The following is an 18,277-nucleotide window of genomic DNA, read 5'->3' on the forward strand; positions in this document are numbered from 1 at the left end:
AAGGAACGAAAAAGGAGGAAAGAGAGAAGGAAAGACTGACTAAATTAATGAAAGAAAAAAAATATAATGAAAATCAGAGAAAAAAAAACCCATTGGAGAACATAAAGGAGATAGAAAAAAAAGTAAAAATTAATAAGAAGATTAAAGAAGATAAATAATAAAGGAACAAGACAAATTAAAGAAAAAAAGTTAAAGAAGGATAATAAATGATAAAGAAAACATAAGAAAAAACAGAGATAGAGAAAAAAGTGAAAATTAATAAGAAAGTTAAATAAGATAAATAATAAAGGAAATAAAACACATTAAAGAAAAAAAAGGTAAAGAAGGATAATAACCGAAAAAAAAACATTACAGAGAACATAGATACAAAAAAAAATAATAATAAGATAGTTAAATAAGATAAATAATGAATGAAACAAAACACATTAAATAAAAAAAAAATAAAGAAGGATAAACGAAAAAAAAAACATCAAAGAAAACATAAAGGAGATAGAAAAGAAAAGTAAAAATTAATAAGAAAGTTTAAAGTTAAATAATGAATGAAACAAAACACATTAAATAAAAAAAAGGATAAACGAAAAAAACAAACATTAAACATAAAGGAGATAGAAAAGAAAAGTGAAAATTAATAAGAAAGTTAAATAAGATAAATAATGAATGAAACAAAACACAATAAATAAAAAAAAGGATAAACGAAAAAAACAAACATTAAAGAGATAGAAAAGAAAAGTGAAAATTAATAAGAAAGTTAAAAAAGTTAAATAATGAATGAAACAAAACACATTAAATTAAAAAAAAAGGATAAACGAAAAAAACAACATTAAAGAGATAGAAAAGAAAAGTGAAAATTAATAAGAAAGTTAAATAAGTTAAATAATGAATGACACAAAACACATTAAATAAAAAAAAAGGATAAACGAAAAACAAAAACAAAAAAACATCAAAGAAAACATAAAGGAGATAGAAAAGAAAAGTGAAAATTAATAAAAAAGTTAAAAAAGTTAAATAATGAATGAAACAACACACATTAAGTCGAGCAGCGAGGCGGCGGGCTGGCGGATCAATTCCTCAACAGGTAAAATCAATCAAGTAATCATTCATCAGGGTGTGTACCGCCTGTCGACCACCGCTGCGGCACGTCTTCTGTACTAGGGCGGGCCGCGAAGACCCCTCACAACACCACCACCACCACCACCAACAACAACAACAACAACAACGACAACAACAACTCTTTGGATTATTTTTAGGAGAAGCGAGTAGCGGGCTTTTTTTATTAGTTTTTTTTTGTGTGTGTGTGTGTGTGCCCTTGAGCTGTCTCCTTTGTTGTAAAAAATAAAACAACAACAACGAGAGTAACAACATTAACAACAACAACAACAATAACGGCAACAATTCATACTACTCTAAAATAATAATATCAACAATTTTCCTTTTTTTTTCATTATTGTTTCCATTATTTTTTTTTTGCCCTTGAGCCGTTTCCTTTCTGTAAAAAAAAAAAAAAAAAAAAAAAAAAAAAAAAAATTATATCACACATTAACTCAAACACACAAGAACAACATTTACTTAACAACAACAACAACAACAACAACAACAACAACAACAACAACAACAAAGAGGACAAGAAAACCCGATCCATTTTCCTCATCGCGGTTTTCCCCTTTTCTTTTTTTTCTTCCGTATATTTTTTCTTTCTTCCCTGTCATTTCATTTTCTTTTCCTTTCCTTAGTTAATAATTCTATCTGTTTTCCTTGTATTGTTTTCCTATTTTTTACATTTTCCCATTGTTATTCCTCTTTTTTTCCCTCTATTATTTTTCCTATTATTTTTTACCGTCATTTTTTTTCCTGTAGTTTTCCCTTTCATTTTCTTTCCTAGTTCGTATTTTTTTGAGTTTTTTAATGATTATTTTTCCTGTTTTTTTTTATTCTTAAGGTTATCGGTTTCTCTTCCTGTGCGTCTCTCTCTCTCTCTCTCTCTCTCTCTCTCTCTCTCTCTCTCTCTCTCTCTCTCTCTCTCTCTCTCTCTCTCTCTCTCTCTCTCTCTCTCTCTCTCTCTCCAAACAGCAATTACTCATCGACTATTAAACTTTACCCATTTCCTTATTTACGTACACACACACGCACACACACACACACACACACACGTACACACATCCGTTGCCGCCCATGACAAACTTCCTTCTAAAACTATGATATCGCACTGCTCTCTCTCTCTCTCTCTCTCTCTCTCTCTCTCTCTCTCTCTCTCTCTCTCTCTCTCTCTCTCTCTCTCTCTCTCATTTATCTGCCTCTGTTCTTTCTTCCATGTCTCCATATCCTGTTTACACCTACCCTCTCCTCCTCCTCCTCCTCCTCTTCCTCCTCCTCCTCTTCCCTTCTTTTATCTCCTATTCCTGCGACTTCCTCCCTTCTCCTCTACATGATAGCCCCTCCCTTCCTCCACCTTCTACTTCCTATCACCAAGAATTCTCTCTCTCTCTCTCTCTCTCTCTCTCTCTCTCTCTCTCTCTCTCTCTCTCTCTCTCTCTCTCTCTCTTGTGTGCTCCTCCCTTCCTTTCCTCAAGCGATTACTCCCTATCTTCTTTTTTTAATTAGTTTTCACAATTTTTCCTTCTTTCGTTAATTTCCTATCATCAAAAATTCCTTCTCCCTCCTCCATTTCCTTCTCTTCGTGTTTTCCTCCTTCCCTTCCTCTATTAATTATTTCCTATCTGCCTATCTTCTATTTTCCATTTTTCTCTTTTTTTCGCTATATTCCTCATAAATTCCCCTTCTCTCTCTCTCTCTCTCTCTCTCTCTCTCTCTCTCTCTCTCTCTCTCTCTCTCTCTCTGTATTCTTCCTTCCTTTTTCCTCCTTCCCTCTCTTCAGGAATTTAATCTACCTCCTCTTTTCCTACTTTCGCTAATTTCTTACCCTCAAAAATTCTCCTTCCTTCCTCCTCTTCCTCCTCTTCTTTTCATCCTCCTTCCCTTCCTTTAGCATAATTTCCCCATCTCCTTAATTTCAGGTTTTCTTTTCTCTTTGTTTCCACACTTTTACTTCTTTCACTAACTTTCTCTTCTCAAAAATTCCCTCTCTCCTCTTCTTCTTCCTTCTCTTTTCCTCCTTCCCTCTTTATCTTTAGGAATTCAATCTACTTTTCCTAGTTTTCATTCCTTTCCCCCTTTTCTCCTTTCCTTCCTTCCATCCACTTGAATTTAAACCACCCGCCTTTTCTTCGTCCATGCCTAACTTGTATTTGTATGTGTTTTAGCTAGAATTCTCATTTTATTTATTGTTCTTTTTAATTAAACACTAAGTCGTTCTCCTAGCATCCCTCTCTCCAATATTCATTCTTTCTTTCCTCCCCTACTCCTTTCATTTCTCGCTGCATAAGGTTTTCTATTTCTTTCTTGGTTTGTTTAACATTTATATTTCTTATCGCCAAAACTTCTGTCACATCCTCCCCGGGCCTGCCTAACCTAACCTAACCTAACCCTCTTCTTTGTGCCTACCTTCTGTCACTCCCCCGGGCCTGCCTAACCTAACCTAACCTAACCCTCTTCTTTGTGCCTACCTTCTGTCACTCTTCCCTCCGGGCCTGCCTAACCTAACCTAACCTAACCCTCTTCTTTGTGCCTACCTTCTGTCACTCCTCCCTCCGGGCCTGCCTAACCTAACCTAACCTAACCTAACCTAACCCTCTTCGTTGTGCCTACCTTCTGTCACTCCCCCCTGGCCTGCCTAACCTAACCTAACCTAACCCTCTTCTTTGTGCCTACCTTCTGTCACTCCCCCCTGGCCTGCCTAACCTAACCTAACCTAACCCTCTTCTTTGTGCCTACCTTCTGTCACTCCCCCGGGCCTGCCTAACCTAACCTAACCTAACCCTCTTCTTTGTGCCTACCTTCTGTCACTCCTCCCTCCGGGCCTACCTCACCTAACCTAACCCTCTTCTTTGTGCCTACCTTCTCTCACTCCACCCTCCGGGCCGGCCTAACCTAAACTAACCTAACCCTCTTCTTTGTGCCTACCTTCTGTCACTCCTCCCTCCGGGCCTGCCTAACCTAACCTAACCTAACCCTCTTCTTTGTGCCTACCTTCTGTCAATCCCCCCTGGCCTGCCTAACCTAACCTAACCTAACCTAACCCTCTTCTTTGTGCCTACCTTCTGTCAATCCCCCCGGGCCTGCCTAACCTAACCTAATCTCACACCCTTCTTTGTGCCTACCTTCTGTAAAGCCCCCGGGCCTGCCTAACCTAACCTAACCTAACCCTCTTCTTTGTGCCTACCTTCTGTCACTCCCCTGGGCCTGCCTAACCTAACCTAACCTAACCTAACCCTCTTCTTTGTGCCTACCTTTTGTCACTCCCCCCTGGCCTGCCTAACCTAACCTAACCTAACCCTCTTCTTTGTGCCTACCTTCTGTCATTCCCCCCTGGCCTGCCTAACCTAACCTAACCTAACCCTCTTCTTTGTGCCTACCTTCTGTCAGTCCCCCCTGGCCTGCCTAACCTAACCTAACCCTCGTCTTTGTGCCTCCCTTCTGTCTTTCCCCCCTGGCCTGCCTAACCTAACTAACCTAACCTAACCTCTTCTTTGTGCCTACCTTCTGTCACTCCCCCCTGGCCTGCCTAACCTAACCTAACCTAACCTAACCCTCTTCTTTGTGCCTACCTTCTGTCATTCCCCCCGGGCCTGCCTAACCTAACCTAACCTAACCCTCTTCTTTGTGCCTACCTTCTGTCAATCCACACAGGCCTGCCTAACCTAACCTAACCTAACCTTATTCTTTGTGCATACCTTCTGTCATTCCCCCCGGGCCTGCCTAACCTAACCTAACCTAACCCTCTTCTTTGTGCCTACCTTCTGTCATTCCCCCCTGGCCTGCCTAACCTAACCTAACCTAACCCTCTTCTTTGTGCCTAACTTCTGTCACTCCTCCCCGGGCCTGCCTAACCTAACCTAACCTAACCTAACCCTCTTCTTTGTGCCTACCTTGTCACTCCCTTCTATTCCCCTACCCTTAATACCTGACCACTGCCCTTACCTCCCCCCGCTGTCCCTGCCCCTTGCCCCTCTCTCCCTCTGTGCCTGCCTCTTGCCCTTCCTCCCTCCCTGCCATTCTTTCTCTTCATCTGTGCCTACCCCTTGTCTTTCTCTCCCCTTCTGCCCCTGCCCTTCCCTCCGTCTGTGCCTCCCCCGCCCATCGATCACGCCGCCTGCCCTGTCAGGCGTGAAGAGCACCACAAACAGTCTTGCTGATAGCCCGCCATTGCCTCCTTGCCGCCCCTCGCCGCCACACCCACAAATATTACATCAATAATTCACCGCCGTATGCCCTCCCTCCCCTACCTCCCCCTACACACACACACACACACACACACACACACGAGAGAACTGACATGTTGCTCCGGAAAAGGCGTAGTACATGAACACATAGGCACCATTCGACACACACACACACACACACACACACACAAGGCAGGAGAGGAAGAAAGATGGGTTAGGCATAATTCATGACAAAACAGAACCAAGAGATGAAAATAAAAGAAAAAGAAAACACAGGGCCCCGGAAAATACCTATAAGAAAAAAATATATATGCGTGACTCGCGGGGCCGCCGGGGATCAGCGACTGGAGTCCAACACAAATATGAAGTCCGTTTGAGTGGGTCCTGAGCTTCCCTACAGCGCTGCCCATCACCCCCAATACATCACTCTCTCATATGTCAGCTGTTTACTATTTGACATTGAGCACGGTACTAAATATTATGTATACTAAAGGTTAGATCTGGTTGCACCATAGCCAGGGGACTCCCCGAGCGACACCCCCAAAAGAAAAAGAAAATCGGACGTCATTGCCCTGCTCATTAAACATACTGAACACATTCACACTAAAAAACACTACACTCTGATCTATCAATACACCCTGGAAAGACAAAATACACTTTTTTTTGTCTTGGGGGTCAGTTTTACATAGAATTACATATATTTCCAAAGCCATCACTGCCTCTGAGTCTCGATGGCGCAGTGATCAGCGTCCCTAACTACGAATCTGCAGGCCTGGGTTCGAATCCAAGCCTGGGCAGTCGGTGTGCAGTGAACCCCTGCAGCTGTTCATCCTCCCTTTCAGCCTGGTCGATAAATGGGTACCTGGGGAACCCTGGGGAAGGTAAACTGTGGTATATAACCCGGATGTTACACTGGCCCCGGGGTAATGGGTTCGCTTCCACCACAGGCTCAAGGGGACGGAGATGAACACCGAGGCCACGCGCAGCTATAACATTCTCCCTACTTCTCTCTCTCTCTCTCACACACACACACACACACACACACACACACACACACACACACACACACACACACACCTCCCTAACCATAATTGCAAGGCGAGAATGGTTTGCTCAGCTCTTCACTCAAGCGACCCACAATATAGATCTTAGGTTGCCCCCCTCCCCCTCCCTTCCCTCTACCCCCCCCCCCCGCCTCCCCCTCAGGTGCTTGAAGAGGCTCGCTCCCTTCCCTTCCCTTCGCCGATAAATTTGCCCCGCCATTCATCAAACTCTTCACTCCTCTGACGGGGGTTATTATGAAAATTTATCGCTTCTGTGTATCGTTAATTATTTACTGTTTTGGATTTTGTGAAGTTTTTATTATTTTTCATGCATATTTATTTCTTTGTTCCTTTCTTTGACGGACAGGGAAGGAGGGGAGAGAGAGGAAGAAAAGGAAAGGAAGGAGAGGAAGAGAAGGAAAGGAACAGGGAAGGAGGAGAGAGAGAGGAAGAGAAGGAAAGGAAGGAGAGGAAGAGAAGGAAAGGAACAGGGAAGGAGGAGAGGGAGAGGAAGAGAAGGAAAGGAACAGGGAAGGAGGAGAAAGAGAGGAAGAGAAGGAAAGGAACAGGGAAGGAGGAGAGGGAGAGGAAGAGAAGGAAAGGAACAGGGAAGGAGGAGAGGGAGAGGAAGATAAGGAAAGGAAGGAGAGGAAGAGAAGGAAAGGAACAGGGAAGGAGGAGAGGGAGAGGAAGAGAAGGAAAGGAGGGAGAGGAAGAGAAGGAAAGGAAGGAGAGGAAGAGAAGGAAAGGAGGGAGAGGAAGAGGATTCTCAACAGTGGTCAAATCTATGAACAAGTGTATCCTATGTTCTCAATATGGTTTTCTATGGCAGTTAACTCAGAGTGTAAGACAGTGCTCATACAGTGAGGAGGGACAGCCTTTGAAGCAACAAATACAGCCTCATATGCATGTCTTGTAGTCTTCTCAAAACACAGCTAAGTCAGAAATGTGACGATAAGACAGAGCAGGTAATGTGTTCCACAGTGTGTGCCACCACCACCTCAGGGCACTGAACCTTATGCTCATGGGAGTGTGGGGGATGGACAGAGAGCCAGTGGAGGTGGTGAGGGGTTGAGCAACAACCCATGTACATTTCTAATTCTTATTCAATCAATCAATCAATGGGAGCATACGCCGGGGGGTGCATCGCCTCGCCCATCCTACAACGCCAAGTCTGGGGGGCCCTCCAGGTGAGTCTCCATGCAGACCTCCTTCCTATCACAAGTACCTCCTGGCAGGATCTATCAACTTGGTCAAGCCACAAACTCTGTGGGCATCCCCTTGGCCTCCTCCACTCAGGATTGTCTCTTACAGAGACAACCCAATGAGCAGAATCAGCTTCAAGGTAACGTGCCACTTGCCCGAGTAGCCGGAGTTGGCCTTGACGGACTATGCAGGTAATATATGTGGAATCAGTCTCATGAAGTAGTTGCCGGTTTGACACAAAGTCATTCCAGTGATATTCCATGATTCTGCATAGACATTTATTACCAAAGGCATCAATCCACCTCTCCAAGTCCCCACTTAGTGTCCATGCCTCACAGCCATAGAGTAAGACAGGGAGTGCAAGGGACTTGAAGATCCAGATCTTTGTCCTTCTGCACAGATATCAACAACACCGTATACTCGTGCTGAACAAGTCCATAACACTGTGGGCCAAGCTAATCTACCATAGGACTTACTGATGAGACTCACTGTTGTTCTGAACTACACTACCAAGGTACGTGAAGTTTTCCGAGAACTCAATGTCCTCGCCACATGCATGATAATTCTTATTGCAGATTATAATTTTTCTTGGAATCATGCTGCTGAGGGGAAATTTTTTTCATGAAGTCAGCTGTCTAGAGGAAAGCCATTACTCACAGGACTAATGTCTTGGACAAGGTCAGTATAGTTAACAGAGGTGAGACAGGCTGCCGTGAGTGATGTGTTCATTTGCACAAACAAGAACACTTCTCTCTCAAAACTCTGCAGATCCACACTTCTGAATATTCCTTGTTTAATAGACCGTTGCTGGAGTGGTGGAGTGCACAAAGCTTCTGGGGCAGCCTTGACTGACACATTAGTGAACCCTGTGTGGCCATGAGATGGCTTCAGATTATTAATTCTCTGAGTGTTGAAGAGTGCACTGGAAACCATCTTTAACTGAAGAGTGATTTGGTCTCCTGCAACACAATGGAGAATACAGATAAGTCAGACTGCTGTGTGGAGACCTGGGCCAACATGGGGATCTGTCTCACAGCACCAGAGCTCCTCCAAGATGTTAGAAGGTATGTCTGGGCAACCACTGACAATAGTTGAACTTATTTTATTGCTCATGACGTCTGACCTGCTCAATAAGCCAAGAGGACATTTCATTTGCTTCTCAGGTGAGTAGTACCTGAACAATGGATGGCTGCCTCATACAACAACTGGGTACTGGACTCCCCAGCACATATACTTTAACAAGTTACAAATGTCTGGCCCTCCAAGTGACTACTGACCCAACAGTTCATAAAGCCATACTCATCCTTGGTGATGTCAAGGAGGCTGACTCGGTTGATAGGTGGAGAGGCTTTTTTTCACTAATGACAGATTGATGAACACTGAGCTTGAGGCCCTCCTCCACAGGTTGTATATTGCCTTAACTACTGTCTGCCAATTTTGTGCTATTCCCTAAGGCTGGATGAAGGCTCTGGTCATCACTGTATAGAATGGGAAAGTGACCAGTAAACCCAAGCCCCAGTCATTGTAATATACAGCTGTGTGCTGGGTAAAAAGCTTGCTCATCTGTTGCCTTTGCAATTTTGAAGTCTCGTGCTAAGTTACACTGCCTCACAGTCTTGGCCAACACCTGTTATTGATTGACTTTATTCTATTGCTTCAGACAAGTTTAGACAGATTATATACATTTCCAAAAGAAATGAATGTTGTCTACAGGAAGAAAGTCTGGTCAGGGGATGCATGAAGTCAAAGCTGTTTTCAAAAAGGAGTTTGATTCAGTGCATCACGAGGCACTCTGGAACCTCAGCAACTCTGTAGGATTCCTGCAAGGACAGTTGGTCTAGTGACTGGCCTGTACTCTAGGATTGGGAGTGCTGGGAAGCATGGGAGGGGAGGGGGGTCCACCTTCTTTCCCCTGAATGTGGGAGTGAGGCAGGGCTGTGTCCTTGCCCCATCACTTTTCAACACTTGTATGGACTGGGTATTAGGCAGAGCTGTGGAACAGTCATTGTGGAGCATCTTTTGGCAATTACCAGGGTCACTGACCTTGTTTTTGCCAATGATGCAATAATCCTTAGAGTCACTGGAGGTTCTAGTGATGGCTTTCAAGGCATCACACAAGGAGACGAAGACTGGAACTTCAGGTCTCCTGGGCCACGACAAAGGTACAGGTGTTTGGAAGCTTACTAAATAAAAGAGTAGTCTGTTCATGTGTGTGGCAAGGACATTGATATCTTGAAAACGTAGTGCAGTATAATGGTGGATTCTGTCATTAGGTCTTCCTGCAGATTGGTTTGGCCCACCGTGTTATGGACTTGCTCAGCATGAGTACGTGGCATTGTCAACACCTGTACAGTGGGATTAAGATCCAGACCTTCAGGTTGCTTGTGCTCTCTGTGAGACATGGGCACTAAATAGTAACTTGGAGAGGAAAATTAATATAATGTGCCTAGACAGAATCATGGAATATTGCTGGAATGACTGTGTCAAACTGGCAATTACTCCGTGAGACTGAATCAGGGCCTAGTCACCTGCACAGTCCATGAATACTAACTCCAGCTATACAGACACAAGGCACACTACCCAGAAGGTGAAGCTGCTCACTGGATTGTATCTGAAAGATACATTCTGTTACTGAGAGGGCCAAGGGGGAACCCCAAAGCTTGTGGCCTCAGCAAGTCAATGGATCTTGCCATTAGTTGCTTAGGATAAGAAGGGCCTGCATAGAGACTTGCTCAGGAGGAACCCTAGGGATGGCACTGCAGGGTAGGGCACACAGCTGGGCACGATAACAAAAAACCTTATTCCCGATAACCGATAACTGATAATGAAAAACCTTATCGGTGATAACCGATATTCGTTAACTGGAGACACAAATATAGGCGATAACCGATACCCAATATAAATCCACAATTCCGATACTAGCTAGCGATAAGTCCGATAGGCGAAAACGATACTATATTGATAATTCAAATAGAAAACATAGATGAATTCAAATTTTCATTATATGTATTTTAGAAAACTTACAAAACTTGAAAACCACACGTTGACACGTACACATGGACGGTAATACTAGAAACGCTTGAACCGGTGTTGTGTTATTTGGCGTCCCCACCGTCAAAAGCTGTCGCTTTTGTTTACAAACACTGGTCTCTCGTGAACTGTGCATGCTCAGACCAGCAAGCATAGACCTGTACAGTCTCACAAAGCTTTTTAACCATAATTAAGAGTTGCTGGAAGGCTGAATCAGAAATACAGTACCACTACCACCATCCTCGCTGTTTCTAGAATGACACTCTGTACGAGTTGTATTTATGTGTACAGAGTGTCGTTCTAGAAACAGCGAGGATGATGGTACTGTATGTCTGATTCAGCATTCCAGCAACTATTCTTAATGTGTTAAAAAGCTTTGTGAGACTGTGCAGGGCTACGCTTACTGGTCTGAACATGCGCAGTTCACGAGAGACCAGTGTTTGTAAACAAAAGCGCCAGCTTTTGATGATGGGACACCAAATAACACAACACCGGGTGCCTTCAATACCATGGCATGCTCACAAATGAATATGGAATATCAAATCTGAGGCATTGAATAATCATTTTTTGGGCAAAGTTAAATGATTTTTCTCTTTGATGTATTGATTTTTGAGTAACATAAAAAAATTACCAAGTACTTTAATGTTGATGATCTAAGTATGAAATCTATTCACCGAAGATATTTCATACCCCAAAGTTTTTTCATACAACACCGGGCGCCCGGGCCACGCATGCGCAGTAGGGAGACGTTTTTCTTCTTTTTCTGAGAGGCGGAAAAAAGTAACGATTATCGCTAGTTTGGTTACAAAAGTAACGAAGATACCGATATATATTTAAATAAGTAATGGATGGCCGATAACCCGATTTTGTTATCAGCGATAAAGTATCGCGATAACTTATCGCGATAACGCCCAGCTATGGTAGGGCACAACATGACTCCTAGCTTATGCCCCCACTGATTGATTCATACATCATGGAAAAATGAAAGTAATAATGAATATTACATAAATATAAATAAAAAAATAGCACATCAGAAGTCACATTGGAGTCTGCAATGCATTGAGAATCCTGCAAAGATCACTGACCTAAGGAAAGGTGTGTAGTTTGCAGTGGGTGGGAAGGGAAGCCCCTGCTGTCATGTGGCACTGTGATAAGATAGGGATGCATTCTTGCTCCATCATCATACAACATCAGCTCATAGCTTAAGATTATTCACGGGAAAGACTTTGATGTGTCATGGGAAAATACATGTTGTCTCTTAAGGGTCAGTAACCTTGATCTGCCCAAATCACTAATTTTTGCTGAGTTAGGAAAGCCTTTGGTAATGGCTTGTGAGGCATTTTCTACAGACAGTGGTCACTGAGGCTTGAGGTTCCTCGGACCAAAACTGAAAATCAGCATTTGAAATTTTCCTGGGTGAAACAGTAAGGCTGCCCAGGTGTTGGGGATACTGAGATCTTCACAAGCTAAACTTCACAATAACTTAGCAGTGTAGTAGACTACAAGAGTGGTCTCAATGGTAGTCATGTGACAGACAGGTCTCACCTATCACATGATGCTCCAGGGTTAACACAAGGACATGGCATTTTTCAAGTTGGTAATGCTCCCTATCTTGCTCTACAGTTGCAAAAATGGAAACCAAACAGTATCTTGCATCCAGCTACATTGAAGCAAAGGAAATACTATCTTGTGCAACAGGCAGCGAGGGTAAAGTGGCTGCGGTGAGGGAGATAGTTGTGAACCAAGCACGTAACAGAGAAGTACGAGGCACATCATGTGCATTAGGCAAGCTAGTTTTGGGTGAATAAGTTATCAGTTGGGTCTGGTGCACACAAATCTGAACTATTGTTGAATTTGAAAATTAATTTATCTATTGCCTGTGTGTCTACAGGTAGTCCTTGAGTTCCAACGTGTGTGACTTACAGCCACTCACACTTATGACCAGGCCAAAAATATTAGCAATACATGATTTAGTAAAGAGTTGACATTTCAAATATCTTAAAAGAATCCTTTGTGATACTCATCATTCTTAAAACACGAATAAAAACTTAAAGCTAAAAAATAGGCTCAGACCGCAGGGTGCAGACTCCTTACACTTATTTTATGGTAACATGTTACAGCTGCATAAAAAATGCTTGCAACATGCAGCTTTTATTCCAAGATGGTGAGTGAACTTGAAAAAAATAGGAAACATCAAGAAATTAGGCTTTCAGGAGTGTGGCTCACCTCATGCTTCTGCAGCTGGACCAGGGACTCCAACTCCTGGATGCGGTCCCGAGAGACAATCACTTGGCTGCCATCTGTAACAAGGGAACTTGCTAATAATCTGTTTTGCACCTTCACAGTGGACATAACTAACTTTAAGTGAATGTCTGACCAACATAATTAGTTGCCTTTCAAAGTCTAGAATCATGATCAATATACTGCCTTACATATTACTATTAATAACAATTGATACGTCTATCATATGACAATGTTAATTAAAAAATACCTTGAAGCAAAATTAAAGGTAAAACAATTTCAATGTGTTTTACTAATATTTGCTTGATTAAAGATAATGAATTGTGAAACCATTACCAGGGGGTCAGAGCTACAGAATACATCCTGTAAAGAAGCAATCCCCATCCTCTGGGTCGTGACCCCATTTGAGGACTCAAATGTGTTTTGTGGGGTCACTAAGCCCATGCAAATTCAACTTAAATAATGAAAACTTCATTTGACTTATTTTGTACCCATCTTCTGCCAAACTGAATGTTGAACATGTTTATGTGATAAAACGGATAAATAAATCTTACAGAAAAGCTCCAGATTTTCAAGGAAAATTGAGACTGTAGAAGTGAAAAATTGAACAGGGAGAGTTACATCCCCTCCCTCTTGGAGCTCCTCCTCCATGATGGACACTTGATTTTGTTGTACAAAATATTATTGTTGAGCACCTTGAGAAGCTTGACAAGTATATTCAGGTACATTCTTGATGAAGAATTACAAGCAAAATACAGTAGGCAGCCATTTGTACTTTCTTGACCCCCACAACCCAAGGACGACCAGGTTGAGGACCTTTCCAAAGAAGAGTCCTCTGTCTTAACTCTCATTCGAGAGCTCTTTGAAGTACTGTATAGAATTATGAAACTTGAAATTCAGTGGCAGTCACTTAGTACATTCTGGACTCCTGTGTAAATGAATAAAAAGGTCTTTGGGAAAGAGACAATGAAAGCCTATTGCAATTTGCTAACTAATTTGTGTGACTAATTATCTGTTTTAGCTGCAAGCAAACCAAATAAATATTAAATGAATAATTACACAAGAACAGTTTGAAACCTAACCCCAACTTGAGTCACTTTATCATTGACTGAGTGTTTCAGCAGGATTTGTCATCTAGATTAATGGCCAAAGCTCTCAGTAGATAAGAGTAAATGGTCACCCTTCTTAGGCACAGGCTGTATGAAGGCGTACTTCCAGCAGGAAGGAAAGGTAGATGTTGACAGGCAGAGACGAAAGAGTTTGACCAGGCAGGGTGTCAGCACGGAAGCACAGTTTTTAAGTACAATAGGAGGAACTCCATTAGGTCCATAGGCCGTCTGAGAGTTGAGGCCACAGAGGGCATAGAAAACATCACTCTTAAGAATCTTAGTAACAGGCATAAAGGAGTTAGAGGGGGGATGAGTAGGAGGAATATGCCCAGACTCATCCAGAGTGAAGTTTTTACAGAAAGTTCAACCTTAGAGATAGATGAGACGGAGGTGCTGCCGTCAGGGTTAAGGAGAGGAGGGAAAAATGAAGTGGTGAAATTGGAGATGTTTTTGGCTAGGTGCCAGAAGTCATGGGAAGAATTAAAAAAAGTAAGGTTTTGACATTTTCTATTAATGAAAGAGGTTTTGGTAAGTTGAAAAATAGTAGATTTGGCACGATTCCGGGCAGAAATATAAAGATCATGGTCAGCAGGAGTGCGAAGGCTCTGGTACCTTTTGTGAGCTGCCTCTCTATCTTTGATAGCACGAGAACAAGCGTGATTAAACCAAGGCTTTTTAGCATGAGGAGTAGAGAAAGTACGTGAAATGTGTGCCTCCATTCCAGAGACAATCACCTCTGCCAGGGAAAAGCTGTTTATCAGACACAGACAACCTACATGTGTGGAACAATTACTAGTTTTACAAAAATAAAAGGAGCTTTCAGACAAAGGAGATGAAAAATCCGGAAAAAATATAACCGAGGTGAGAACTAAGACACAACAGCCTTGTACGCATGATCATGAGTCGGCCGTGAGCGAGTGACCTGTAGCTACATCAGGTGATAAACAAGGAAATCAAACCATTAATTATTCCATGGCCAAGTCCAGGTGTTGTGAAGTGTTTGTGTGTTCAGGACGGTAATCACCATGGAAACCAAGAAATATTTCATCTTGCTGGGGTCTGCCCTTGCTGGGAGGCTACAAATGTATGTTCAACAATTTTTTAGTGACCCTCAGGTGTGCTTGGCATGAGCACACTCTCCCCTGTGGAGAACATTCCCTTAAGGTTACTAAAGGACAGGTGAAAATATATTTGTAACTCCCTATGGTGAGACTCTGCCTTCCTGGACTCCCTAACAAACTGTTTCTGCCAACCTTCCCGGTGGTCACCGCCCCCCGCCCCCCCCCCAACACCTGCAGCACCCAGGCCTGGCCAGGGAACCAGGTACTGGTCACGAGTATACCAGTTTATCCCCGAGGCGGGGCAGACCCAAGCCCCTCCCCCCTGCCCGGCAGAGTGCGCGCCCCCAGCAGTCACCTTCCACGCCCTCCAGGCCCTCGGAGAGCACCTCGCTGGTGAAGGAGGTCAGCTGGCCCTTGATGTCGTTGAGGCTCACGCCGAACCAAGACATCGTTGTGTCCGATACTTTGACAGCCTCGGCCTCCACTACATGGCAGGGCCGTCCCAGGGGCGCGGCGCTCCTCGGTCACGGCGAACACAGCCTCGGCCCGCTGACACTCCCAGGCCGCCGCGACGAACAAACAAACAAACAAACAAACAGCCTCCTGCCAACTCGGCAATGTTTTGGTGGCCACACTGGGGCACACACCTTTGCAATGCCTCACACACACACACACACAAACACATAACCAATGCACACAGATAATATTTAATTTCTTAAAATCACTTGTTTATTATTAATAAATGAAATTTTATCTCGTATTGGACTAATAAGACGTTTGATATAAACATCGAAGTATCCGCATGACAATATTAGAGGTATGTGTCCATAAACTATATATCAATAAAAAAAATACAGTTCTTGAAATCTATAATCAAAACATCCTGTGAATTTCTGTAATTTTCAACGAATTAAAATTACAAAGGTGCTCGCCCATCCCTCTACCGGCCTCCCGACGAACTAGCCAGCAGCCGGAGAAGACAGCCAGCCCAGGTACTTTACGGCCGATTTACTGTTACTATCACCCACGACTAACAGTAAATACACCACGGGGACTTTAGTATTCACGGGGGGAGAATAGTCGGCGGGGCAGGGCTTAGCGGGGTGAGGAAGGTTATTAACAGGGAGGTGTTGAGCAGACGATCAGCTGACGGTGCCATTTATTTCTCCTCTATTTCCCTTACTCCCTTTATTCCCCTTATTTTCCCTTCCCTTTATCTCTGTTGTTCATGGGGAGGAGACTGGTGGGCGGGGCAGGGGGTATTAACAGAGGTGTGGCCTGGGGTGGATGATCAGCTGACTGGCCGGGTATTAAATGTATCGGTCTTTTATATAAACACGCCATTTATTTATTTATTTATTTTTTGCATCAAAGGACATAAAAAAGCCCGCTACTCGCTGCTCACATAATAGATAACAGTAAAGAGTAGCCAAAAGAGAGGTCAATTACTTAATATATTTGGTTATGATTCAGGGTTAATTCTTAAATATATCGGCACCCGTCATTCTTAAATATATCGGCACCCAACTTCATTCTTAAATATATCGGCACCCAACTTCATTCTTAAATATATCGGCACCCAACTTCATTCTTAAATATATCGGCACCCAACTTCATTCTTAATTATATCGGCACCCAACTTCATTCTTAAATATATTGGCACCCAACTTCATTCTTAAATATATCGGCACCAACTTCATTCTTAAATATATCGGCACCAACTTCATTCTTAAATATATCGGCACCCAACTTCATTCTTAAATATATCGGCACCAACTTCATTCTTAAATATATCGGCACCCAACTTCATTCTTAAATATATCGGCACCAACTTCACGCAAGGCTTTCGTAGGGGATTTGGGCATTTCCATTGGTAGTTTTATTTATGCTGTCACAGAGAAAAGTTTTCTCCTTGAGTTGTGAACCCCTGGCATAAACTAACTACCTGAAGGGGTCATTAATAGTACTGGCATTAACTCTTAAAAATAACTGTGACCAACATAGGTATTGAAAACCTTAAGAGAACAGGCACCCCTCCATGAGCAACTAGCGCCCCTGCCTCTTAGTAATCACTGGGTGAGCAATCGCTAGGGGTAATAGGCAAGGAAACATCACTATACCCTGTAGGTTGCCAGCTTTTTTTATCATTGCAAATGTTCAGATAAAAAAGAATCCTACTAACTTCTATATTCAAGGTTAAATTTTCAAGCAAATAGTTGTGGACTTTCTCTTGGAAATTTTGATATTGTGAAGTGGCGGCATGTACGTGATGCCAGGTAAGGGTGTTATGGCGAGTGGCTGGCGGTGTAGTAATGATGATGGGTTTTGTCTGTTCCACGCTGCCAGGACCATGGCGGACAACAGTGGTGCCAAGAGGTGGGAGGAAGGGTTGATGTGGAGCCTTCTCTCAGTGTTGTCTGTGTTCCATTACTTCCCCTGCTTGTGTTGAAGAGTTTATCATCTTGTGGCTTTTTATATATCCTTTATAACATCAATATCAAACCCTATCAACTTTCCAAAATCAATGATGCCTTCCATCTTAGTAAGCTTCACAAGCACTATTTTAATTTCTTGGTTGCAATTCTTTAGTTTTCACTATTTAATCATCATTTTTCACGTTTCAAACCAAAACTGCACTACTTAGCTGTCAATCTGCGCTTGGAATCTTTTGAGTGATATTCTGAAGCACATTTTATGGTTAAAAAGTTGCAGTGGGTGAAAGTGAATGAGCACCTACTGTTACACAACCATTCATTCTGTTTCCTGACACCGGTCAAATAACTACGGTGACTTCTGAATTGAAGCCAGAGAGTTGCCACATGCTAATCCTTAATGTTTTGAATTAAACTTTAAAGTTATTGGATGTAATGCTGTTGCTGAAGAATTTTTGACTTGTGAATTACAATCGATGGCACCTAATGGAAGTTCAACAGCACAAAATGTAAGAGCCTTCCCTTTATGTGGGCTCATGCCCCTAAAGTGACAAAGTCCAATGGCAGAGTTCTTAGGCTTTTCTTTCCTTGCAGCTCCAATCCGTTAGAACAGCTGGTGACTCGCCTAACCCCCAAGATGAGCGGACGAATGATGAAGTACCCGTACACCTTCTCTGCCAAGCTTGCAGTTCCCCTGCAGCATTACGTTAAGAATGTGTGGGTCGTAAAGTACTACATCTTTGGGGTTGGACTGAGCATTCCTGTGTTCTCCTGGATCCAGAAGATGGGTAAGTTACACCAACATGCCTTGATGTGCCTTTGCTGCAAAGATCATTCTGTTTACTATACTTATTTGATTCCAATCTCTACAGGCATTGC

General features: G+C 42.8%; 1 protein-coding gene across 9 annotated transcripts in view; it reads right to left on the reverse strand.

Annotated features, from left to right (window-relative positions):
- The window catches only part of LOC126984194 (thyroid receptor-interacting protein 11-like), a 165,845-nt gene that overhangs the window by 73,513 nt on the left and 74,055 nt on the right, over positions 1–18,277 (reverse strand). For 4 of the 9 annotated variants that reach the window (XM_050837696.1, XM_050837694.1, XM_050837693.1 and 1 more), the window contains exons 1-2: positions 15,322–15,602; positions 12,782–12,855 (exon numbers count right to left, since the gene is read on the reverse strand). The exons of 2 other annotated variants lie outside the window; for them this stretch is intronic. In XM_050837696.1, coding sequence (XP_050693653.1) covers positions 12,782–12,855; positions 15,322–15,415 — 168 coding nt within the window. In that variant the 5' untranslated portion in view covers positions 15,416–15,602. Of the gene's footprint in view, positions 1–12,781; positions 12,856–15,321; positions 15,603–18,277 lie in introns of those variants that run through there. 3 more of the 9 variants (XM_050837691.1, XM_050837689.1, XM_050837695.1) reach the window with 2 other exon arrangements.

Source organism: Eriocheir sinensis, chromosome 56 (assembly GCF_024679095.1).
Source record: "Eriocheir sinensis breed Jianghai 21 chromosome 56, ASM2467909v1, whole genome shotgun sequence".
In the NCBI taxonomy this organism is placed as follows: domain Eukaryota; kingdom Metazoa; phylum Arthropoda; class Malacostraca; order Decapoda; family Varunidae; genus Eriocheir; species Eriocheir sinensis.